This window comes from Rhopalosiphum maidis, chromosome 2 (assembly GCF_003676215.2).
Source record: "Rhopalosiphum maidis isolate BTI-1 chromosome 2, ASM367621v3, whole genome shotgun sequence".
Taxonomy (NCBI): Eukaryota; Metazoa; Arthropoda; class Insecta; order Hemiptera; family Aphididae; genus Rhopalosiphum; species Rhopalosiphum maidis.
Window position 1 is genome coordinate 13,634,682 of NC_040878.1, and position 11,753 is coordinate 13,646,434.

The following is an 11,753-nucleotide window of genomic DNA, read 5'->3' on the forward strand; positions in this document are numbered from 1 at the left end:
CGGCGGCCGCGGCAGCGACAACGACCGCAAACGATTGGCCCGGCACCTCTGAGTACAGTGTCGCCAAAATCCAGTGTTCGGCCGGCTACATTCTGTAGCGCATGTACGTACACTGTAGTAAGTCTGGTCTTATCACAAAATGTTTGGGCACCACTTTTTCCTAAACCACGGATGATGATGAATGATGATAAACCATAGATTAGATAATAATATGTTTATTTTTATTATAATTTGTAGTTTTCTGAAATCTGAAATATTATGAAACAATGAAACTATGAAATATAAATATTGAATAGTATGCTGCATTATTATTAATAATTTAAAACTATTACTACTCCGATTTTAATGATTCGAGTATTCACGTTTCTGTCAGTTTCAGTTACAACGGTGTTTGCTTTTGAAATAAATCATTATTTCATTAGTCATTTCTACAAAATAGATATAGGGTAGTTTTTTAGGAAGGTTGATTGAGAAGAGTGGTTCTTAGAAAACATCAAAATGAATATATTGCCAAAAAAAAGGTAAGTGAACTAACATTATAGGCCATTATGATAGTTTATCTGTTTTAAATGAAAAAAAAAAATTACTCAGTAGTTAAATTAATTTAAATAACTGATAAGTAGGTAGTAGGCACCTATTTATATTGTTCATTGTTATAAAATCTACAAAATTACACCCTCTAAAATATATATTGATCTTATTTTATTATGTTATCGAAAATATTGCAACCAAGATGATTATTGTTCAGAACACATCCTTTAAAGTGTGATATTCTTAAATTTAAATGTGTTAAGTACTTTAAATTGTATTCCAATATAGTATTTTGAATTAAGTACAAACAATTTGGGTAGGTATAAGGTACCAATTATAATACTGTATTGTATTAGACAAATATTTAATTATTAAAACAAGATCAATCGTTATTTAACAAAAACTTATATCTATACTCTGTCTCAAAGACCAAAGTAGAATATGCCAGTTCTTTGTACTTTTTATTCCTTTCTATCGTCATTACCTATGCCATTATGTGGGAATGTCGCTGGACAAAACCCTTTAGTGTATTTTACTTTGAGGCAGTATAAATATAATAAATTTCATAATATTCTAAAAATTAATCATTAATAATATTTTATAGGTGGCATGTACGTACCAAAGATAACATTGCGCGTGTTAGGCGTGATGAAGCACAAGCAGCCGAAGAAGAGAAGAAACTTAAGATGAGGATACAGCTAGCTGTAAGTTAATAAAAAAAAAAAAAAAACAAATAGATTTTAATTAGACATTAAAAACTTTGTAACATGAATTAAATTTGAAAAGTAAAAAATTAATTTAATAGGTACTTAATTCTCATTAATTATTTAGTAAAATAATTGTGTTTTAATCATAGATTATTTTTTTTAATCTGTTAACTTGGGTTTTAAATTTTTAAATTGTGAACAATTAATTATAAATGTGTATTACTAATATTTATATTTTTCTTTAGGAACAAGAAACAAAACTTGCATTGCTAAGAAATAAGTCTAAACAAAGATATGATGACTCTGCAGATCGACCCAAAGAAACTAAATCAGAAGAGCTAACTCATGTTAATTTTTTCCAAGATCTCGAAGATGGGAATGTCGCTCATACAGGTGTTAACAAAGAACATGAGCAAGAAAAAAAGGAAGAGAAAGAAGCATATGAAAAAAAAGTTGGTTATCTTACTTATTTAGGACAGGACACAGATGAGGCGACTGGTAATGTACAATGGTATAACAAGAAACCGAAACGATTAGACATGTGTAAAACTGATAAAGAAATTGAAACAAAAGTTAAAACATTTAACGATCCACTTCTTGTTATGAAGAAATATGTTGAAACTGATCAAAAGAATAGCGAAAAATCCAGAGCATCAATTAAGACAAATGATGAATCACCTAAAAAAAAACATAAGAAAAAACATAAAAAAAAAGAGAAAAAAAAAGAAAAAGTTAATGATAAAAACGAAAAATTATTAATTTTAGAAAAACTTCGAGAAAAAAGATTAAAGAGAGAAAGGGAAGAGAGGTTTAAAGCTAGTCAATTATTAGCAAGAATGAATGGAGTCATACCTGTTGAAGTTTCAAAACCACAACCAAAACCAACTATTGTTCAAAAGTATAATTCTCAGTTTAATCCATACTTAGCCAAACAAAATTATCCTACAACCAATTTGAATTAATAAACATACAATTTAAAATATGTTATTACATGTTTTATAAATTTATTAAATATTTTATTGTTGTATCCAAAAAAATGTTGAAAAATTATGATAATATTGTTTTATTTATATAAATATTTGATGAAAATATAACATTAAATGATATTTTAATTCTAGTATCACCTAATAATCTATATTTTAGACAAAATTTTTAGTTTTAATATAAATTTTGGCGAATAAGCTGAATTATTTAAATACATTGATTCACTGTCCAAATTGGGAACATGTAACTATATAGCATGTATAACTTATTTAGATATTAAATGATAATTTTGATTTTTCTGTATCTTTTATGATGACATTTGTTAAAGTTTTAATTTTTTTTTTATTTATTTCATCTTCATAAATATCTAGCATTAAAATAATAATAGTCTTACAGTTTCATTACAAAAATAAATAATAAACAAATAAAAGGTTAAATTTGAGAAATAAAAACAATATTGAATTTAGTATAATATTAAATATTAATCTTAAAAAATTAATAATCATATCTACAAGATATATATCACTAATCACTAATTGATTAGTTGATACTATAATTTCTTCAGTAATTTTCCTATATGTGAGAATGAATTACAAAAATAAAAAAGTAACAAATTGTTAGAATCTTAAACTGCAGTTTCTACTAAAAGTATTACATTTATTATACAATGTATAATTAGTGGTAATAAAAATAATATATTAATATTATTATTATTATTATTATATATTTTTAAATAAATATAATTGCAAAATATCAAGAATAAATTCAAAGTTGTTATACTCATATGTGTTGTTAACATCTAACAAACTCACGACATACCAAATTTTACATTTTAGAATAATCCTAAATCTATGCAACTATGTAACATTTAAAATGCAAGTAAATTGACCTGTTATCAAATTGAAAAAGCAAAACTATTATCTAAGGCATCACATTTAAAAAAAAAAATAGCTTACATTATATTATATAGATATTTATACAATATTTGTTAAATTTAATGACTCTTTTGCTGTTGTTGGTTAGAAACTATTTTGGCTCAATACAGTTGGTTAAATTCATTCTTGTGGTTGGTGAAATATTCTGTAGATTTTTAGTTTATTTTTTTACTTATTTAATTGCTATTTTTTGTTATGCATTGGCTGACTCTTGTATCCAGGTTGAGTATCGTTATAGCTGTTATAAATAGGTACAAAGTATTAAGACTATTATGTCTTCAAAAGAAGAAGAAATGAAAGTTTTGGTATACCTACACTTCAATACCTATAGGAAAAATGGTTAGAGGATTTATTATTAAACTCAAAATAACGAATAACACACATTCGCTCTTGATAAAGTCCAAGTATTACTACTAATCGTCACTTTTATAATAATAAAGGTTAACATTTTAAGTTATTATTTACGCGGGATATTTTTGAGGAGATATTTTAGTTTAGGTATATTTTGGTTTAGGAATATTTTGTTGTGGAAGTAGAACCAATAATAAAGACATAATTTATCAAATCTGGTTATCAATTTATTGTATTGTGTAGGGGAAAATAACTACAATTTTTTTTTTTTTTGGTACTTTTGGTGTAAAATTGTATCCAGTCTACTGAAAAATACATGTTGTGACTGTAGAGTATTTGTTTTTGAGGAAGCAACAATACCAAGGGGAAGGGGGCGCTGTAGCACCTCGCCACGTCTCCCCCGCTGGATCTGCGCTTATACTAGTATTTATTGGTATCTAGGTAGTCATTTTTATGTGGTGCTCCTATGCTGCTAATTATTATAAAATTTAAAAGACTAATGGGTGATGCGGAATTCGATGATTTTATTCACATTACGCCTGAGATTGTGTTTGACACATTGGGGATTAAATTGTGTACAGCGATGACTTAAGACTTTAGTCGTTGGTTGTCTGGTCGAAATTAATGTGTGAGAGGTGAGGATAAAATACAGACTCTAAATGCAAAATTGAATGTATATTGAGGACCTATTAGATTTTATTAGAACGAAATACTAATATGAATAATTACATTTTTTATGGTCGACTGTTGTTGTTATGGACCTGGTTATTCATAGAACGTCACCGATGTAAGTCACGGTGGGAGATTGTAAATTCCGCCCGAAAAAATGTGCAGGTAAAAAAATGGATTTGTAACATCCGCCCGGAAAAAAAAATATTTTTAAACTAAGCGTTCCGTGACTGTACGATGCGACCGTGCAGTTCGCGACGCGGCGTGTTATTCTATTTGAAAGTCACAAAATGTTCCAACGAACTCAGAACAGTCGTATCTCAGACGAAAATCGTCAACCATGTCATATCTTATCAGCTTTGCCACATATTGTGGATCTAATAATTGGAAATATCAGATAAAAACATTATAAATTGTCTTTAGTACACGTCCTAAAGTCTTATATACGCTTATACGCTATAATGGCTCAGTTTATTGAATCCGAACCAGTGCTGCAACTATGTCTTGAGGGGCCCTGATGCGAAAAATGTTATGGGGCCCCTGTACTTGCACTCCAACACAATGAAAAAAGTTAGTGCCGCAACTAACTTTCAGTAAACCTTAATGCAAGACAACATTTTTAGGGCTTTAACATTTTTTCAAACATTATAGTAGTAATATTAGTATTATTAAGTTCATCAGATTTTTAAATACATTTCTAACAATACATAATTTATCAGTAGTCAGGGAGTCAAGTTAAATAAAAACAAATTTATATATTAAACAAAATGTAATGGGTATGTTCATTTTTCTTGATTTTAACAAAATATTAGGTACATTAAAATTTAAATAACAAAACTATCAACAAATATTATCCAATGATTTTATTTCAAAAAGTTTTTCTTTCTAAACTTCATACTTGCAAAGTCATTTATTAATTTTTCAATATTAAGTATACTTATGCCAGTTAATCTTTCTTGTGAAATTGAATTGCGAAGATAGTTTTTCAACAATTTTAATTTGGAAAATTACATTTCAGCTGTAGCGACAACAACTAGGAAATATAAATACTTAAATATATAATACAAGCAGTAAGAATTTTACTACAAAGGGATGAAAGATCATTTTATTATAGATGATAAATTTTCCATTTTTTTTTTTTTAATAATAACTTTCTTAATTTTTTCTTTTGGTGATGGGCCCCTATTTAAACATAAAACCTGGTCGGGGAATGCAATGCATACCGTTGCGTCCCCTATTGTTGCGGCACTGATCAGAACGTGAAAATATACTTTTAGTATTAGACAATTTTAAATTTTTTAAAGTAAATAGACCTTTGGCTTCTGGGTTGACAAAACGGCGACGTATAATCAAAATTCGCAAAGCTTTTGTGAAAACCTTTGGTGAAACTACAAACATCGCTGAAAAAAATGTTGATCATGATAAACATAGTGCAAATAGGCAAGTAGCTACAATATTATACATATAAAACTTAATTAAAGAATATATTTTAAAAGTATTAATTTTTTAAAACCTGAAATTATAATTGTGTTTTTGGTGATTAAAATATACGACGACAAATTGTATCAGTATCAGCAAAACGTAAAGCTATTGAAGATAATTAATAATGAGAAATCTAGTAAAATAGTGTGTACTGTTATTAAAAGCATTCCTCAATCTGAATCGTTGCAAGTAAGTGACTTGCAACGAAATATAATGTAATATAATGTAATCGAAATATTTACAATGCAAAGCAAAAGAAATTCCCTGCTTTGCCAAAATCTGGAGAAGAATCTAAAAATATGCTGGATGATAAACAGGTGGTAACCAATCGAGATAAAAATGTTATACTTAGTAACGATAAAGAAAATGGTATTATAATTTTTGGGTGCATTACAAATCTAAAAATGTTATCAACTGCAAAATGGATTTACATGGATGGTACATTTGAATATAGTTCTAAATTTTTTTTGCAACTATTTACTATACATGGTTATTTTAATGGCCATTATATACCTTTAGTTTTATGTTTATTAAAAGCGAAAACTCAAAATATTTATTTGAAATGTTTTAAATTAATAGTTGATTTTTGTATTCATGCTAATTACTTATTTGAGCCAAAGTATGTTGTCATTGACTTCGCAAAAGATATACTCAATGCATGTAAATCCATCTGGCTAAATATTCAAATTTATGGTTGTCGTTTCCATTTATTACAATTGTGGTATAGGTATGTTCAAACAGTAGGACTAAGTGTAGAATATAAAACCGAAGCCTCAACTATTAGAAATGGATAATTAAATGTTTCGGATTAGTTTTTTTAGAGCCCGAGATAGTTTTTGATTATTTTGAAGTATTTATAATGAGTTCTAAGCCAAATGACCATAGATTAATACAATTTTCAGATTATTTATTGAATAATTATATAAGTAATGACGCTGCTTTTCCTTCAAACATATGGGCTGCTGCTACAGCAGATTTGAACAGAATGACTAATGCTTGTGAGTCGTTTCATTCCCATTTTAATAAATGTTTTAATTCTAATCATTCTCATATTTTTATATTTTTAGACAAACTTAAACAAATTCAATTAGAAAATTACATAAAAATAAATAGTATAAATGAACCATATAAATATAGAAATTCAAAATCAAAAAAATAAAATATATACATGTAAAATATAATTAGAAAATATAAAATGAATGAAATATCTATAGATGATTATGTAGAAAATGTGGCTCATTATTTTGGGGATTTTGACAAAAATAAATAATAAATAATATGGAAGTGATATTTTGATTAGTATTTATTATTATAATTATTACTATTTTTACGATTTTTAAAAATTTTATGTGATATACAATATACATGACTTATAATATATGCTAATTATTGATTATGATTGTATTTTACTATAATATTATGATTAGGTATATTTACTTTTATAATTTTATATGATTTATATTGTAATTATTGACTTAATATATGAAATATAATATATATTTAGGTTTGGTTATTTATACCAATACGGTTTTGATTGAAAAATACAAATAAAAGTAACTTAAAACTTTTAAAATTCATTAAGTAATAAGAACTTCTTACTTAAAACTTATTAGTTATATTATGTAGAATGTGTTTATTAATTATCAATTTTTTTCGGGCGGAATTTATATGCGCCCGTCACGGTCTTTGGCTTTAGCCACTAGTTCGTAGGTACAGCATTACAACCGACTAGATCCCTTGTTATTCGTTAATATCTTCTGTGATCAGGTAAGGTGGTAAAGTCGACCGAATCGCCCTGTTTGTGTCCCGTAGTGGTGGTTGATAGAAACTAGCTTTGCAGATACGCTGTTGTGTTTGTACTTTGTACTTGCGACTGCTACGAACCGTGGTAATTCATAATTATATGATGCACAGAAAATCAACACTTGTATATTAGGTTCTTTACTTAAGTACAAGGGATGTCATGGAAATATGGAATTATATTATAATTTATAATATTTCAGTCTGCTTGTCTAAAATTATTTAAATTTTATGAATTCAGTAAGGTTTAAATCATAAAGTATATTTTCTAATTTTATTTATTAATTAAATATTTTAAATCCACGAACGTATAAGATTAAAATAGAGTTAATTTTTTGTAAGTGAAAAGAGGGACGTAGGTAATGTCTTAATTTAAATGCTAGTAATGAAAAAATGTTTCAAAAGTTTCCTTTTATCGTATGATTTTATTATCAAAAATTATAATATGTATCTAGGTGATTGTTGGTAGTAGTTACATTCAACAGATAAGTAAATACCATTTTTGAATTCATTAGTTTAAAATTTCTTTAAACAAATAGAAACATTTTTGAAAACGTGATATAATGTATAATGCTTGTTTTTGTCTAATTTCAGACACCTAAATCGCTATAATAATTATTGATACCGATCTACTTGAAACATTTACAAAAATCTCAATAATTTTTAAGCATTAACATTTTCAAACGAAATTTGTTTAATTTTGGGTTTTAGCCTCATTAGTCATTATAACATTTTGAATATTTGTTTCAAATTTATTGTCATACAATTTTAAAATATTTATGGCTTAGAGGGCTTGAACCCCATATAAAATATGAATACTCCAATAGGTACCTATTATCCTTTTTTTCGTTAGATTTGAATTTTCATCAAAAATATTAAAATATTAAAAAGGTATTTATACGGCTTCAACGACATTTTAAATTTCATTTGGTGTCAGTGTGTCACAGCACTAAGAATCTGGTATATAACTTAAATATTACTACGTATGATATTTTATCTTCACTTGTAATGTATTGTAATTTATTTGTCTAATATTATTAATGTATTTGTATTATACAGATTACAGGTGCCGTTAACGCATTTATGTACGTGTGGCATACTTTCACCCTTTTTGTATCCATGGGAACAATTTATGTATAAGGTAAAGGAGACGTCTCGGCCGATATTAAACTGTCGTCGCGTTTTTTTTTTTTTTTAGTTCAGTATCGTGGAAATCGTAAAAAAAACCCTAGAAAGAAATTGAGCTAGTTCACCGTGGCTCGTGCTCGTATGACATTTCATTTTGGTATACTGCTGTCCGCTTCTTACTGTACAATCGATAAGTTACTAATGTTACTATGACTTCAATAATTTACTGTAAGTATACTAATTAACATAAGTCTATGGTAACCAGGTATTATTACGACCACCCGATATTTGTTTATGACGACGCGTAGACTGTGCAAGCCATCGTCTGTACCCCTAACATTATAACAGTATGCGCAAATGACGAATAAAAATGAATTGCCGATGACAGTGCGTGTGCTAACTGTAACAACCATGTTTGTTCCGCATTTAACAATATTGTATTCTGCAAACATTGCATTTTCACCGATTTCGAAATAATTTTCTGGAAATTAGATCGGCTAACTATCATAATAATATTATATCGTCCAGTCAATAAGTTTTTTTTAAGTTAATATTTTTTAGAAAATGTTTCATTTTGATATTTAATATTTTAATCTTCTATGCTCTTAATAGGTATAAAACCCAAAATAAATATGAATATACTATTTAAATAGATTGTTATTGATGTTTTAATTTAAAAACAAGTTATGGGCATTTTAAAATTGTAATATTTTACAAAGTTATATCTTTCTTTAAATATAAATTGTAATAAATGCCTTTGAGATGCATGATATTCTTTATAAGTTTGAAAATGAATAATGAGTCAATTCATTCTGATATTAAAGCTGATAACAAAAAATTGAATTTGCTGAATTCTAATTTGCAATCCTGCGTATGGGTCTTAGAGTGGGAAAAAATAATGTGCTGATAGGATATGAGAAATGAGGAATTGATTGAAAATATATTTTTATTTAATTCAATTTATATGTACCTATATATTGATAAAAATAACAGACATTAAAATTTATGATTTCATGTATTTGAGTTTACTTAAACTTTAAATAACAATCATTTTAACTTGAGTTTTTGCGATATTTTATAATATAAAGTAGCTGAATCATATGATTAATCTAGGGAGATATTTCAAAAGTTGTATTATCGATTTCTATTAAATATTTAAACTATTGCGTAATGGTTTTTTGAGCATATGAAATAGATGGGTAGAGGAGTTTTGTAAAGATATACTTATGATTAGCTTACATTATAGTTTTATATTATTATACACAGTGTCTAGGTTATCAATGATTACGGATGAGGGTCGAAACATCCCTGTGTACAAGCCATATAATATGTATAAATGTTGGGCGTTTACACAAAATTTAAATAATACATTTTAATATTATGTTGTATAGGTATATACAATGTTTGAAGAGGTCACCTTTGTTCATTCCGTTTTAGACAGCCGCTCGTTGTGTGTCGCATGTCTTGTTAACATTTTGCCATAGTAGTCATGTGAATTGTATTTCCGATCGTCTGCTTAGCCCATCAACTCGCTCGTACACGAAAAAGTCCCCTGGCACCGGTTGGCATCCGCTCGTGCAATTCTTTATATTTTCTGCCGTTTTTGACTAATGTTTATATTATGCGTGTATGTTTGTGTGTACCCATGTATTATATTGTATCCACTTGTTCATTCGTTAAAAATTGCGTCTTTTTCGAATCATTATAATTTTTAACCCGTAGTTACAGTTTATACTGTAATATATCGCCGTATTATGCAAAAGCGCAGTGTTACTCTGTTAGCTACTTTTAAAGATTGATTTTGAAAATGATACATAATTATACATTAAAACTGTATAACTAAATAACTTTACCTAGTTACCACTATACAGTGGATATGTATACAACTGTTAAACTGTCTTTAAATATAAAACTCAAATACGTTTTTGTGACAAGTTGCGGACACAAATTGCTGGAAATATCTCTAGACGACTGGTTGGTTATTGAGGTGTGAGAAGGTTATGTTTGGTAAAAAGACGTTTTGGGAATTAATCTATGTTAATTTATGTCTCAGGAGTAAAAACATTGATAATGTTTTCTGGGTAAATGTGTCAAACAGCTGAATAAGTTATTAATTTGACTCTCCTAGTATGTCCACTATATTCTTAGATTTTTTAAGTGTAAAGAATTGTCATTGGATGTGACGGGCGATTATTTCCAGTTGTAGCGTTAGTTCTAGGCAGTTATTTTTTGGCTGAGCTCGAAAAGCGAGGTTAGGTCGAGTCAGGTAACTAGTAAGGTTGACAGTCTTTTGTGACGTCCCACGCTACTACGCTAATACGACGTCAAAGTCAGCCCGATAAGCCCTTAAATCTTAATGATACAATGTCACAGTTAACAGGCATGCTGTGAAAAGTGTGTTCAGGATTCTAATATTCAACAATACGTATCTACTACTATGAAAAATAGCATATGTTCATAGCCATGGGCGCAACTAGGGTGAAATATATTGGAGTGCTAAAATCTATAGTATAACATTAGAGCCCACATCATTATTTATGATTTCTAAGCAAAATTATTATACACAAAAAATTTTTAATATAATAATATCTTAATACACATTATATTGTTGTAATAAATTAATTTTTCTGTTATTAGTTAGTGCAAACTTATTTAAAATGTTTTCAGTATTTATGATATTGGTAATTTATCTTTTAATACATATTGAAGCTAGATTTTCAAAATGATTTTGTTGCACGCTTGTTCAAAGCCAATTCTTCACTCTTCGTATTGTAGAAAAGGATCTTTCACAGGTAATTGTTAGCATTAAGGATCTAACAGTTATGACCTTTTAAAATGTATAGCTTCAAAAAGATCATAACTTGCTTAAAAATAATAATATCAATAAAAGGCTATGTGGGGACCTGGATAATAATCTTACCTTTAAATTTTATAATAGGTCAATTCACTCTAATATCAATACTAACAGTACAATATTGAAACTGGTGAACAAAAATTTGCCCTGTCGTGTGTATGTAAGATTGTCATGCATGACTCATGGCGTATACTAAATTAAAATGAACGAATATGCCAAAATTTTCTCGGAGTAGACTAGAGTGTAACTTGAAGCGTTCATTATTCTTTATTTGTTATTATTTTACTTCAATAAAATACAGTATAATATATT

The 11,753-nt window shown here is 27.8% G+C and overlaps 1 protein-coding gene and 1 pseudogene across 1 annotated transcript; both read left to right on the forward strand.

Moving 5' to 3' along the window:
• The first annotated feature begins 91 nt into the window (after positions 1 to 91).
• Positions 92 to 2,270, forward strand: LOC113553954 (leukocyte receptor cluster member 1 homolog). Its single transcript, XM_026957560.1, has 3 exons — positions 92 to 521; positions 1,136 to 1,235; positions 1,484 to 2,270. Exons 1-3 carry the CDS (start codon positions 499 to 501, stop codon positions 2,198 to 2,200), a joined length of 840 nt encoding a protein of 279 aa, XP_026813361.1. The 5' UTR covers positions 92 to 498; the 3' UTR covers positions 2,201 to 2,270.
• Positions 2,271 to 4,467: 2,197 nt separating this feature from the next.
• LOC113550945 lies at positions 4,468 to 6,453 on the forward strand (annotated as a pseudogene).
• Positions 6,454 to 11,753: the final 5,300 nt, after the last annotated feature.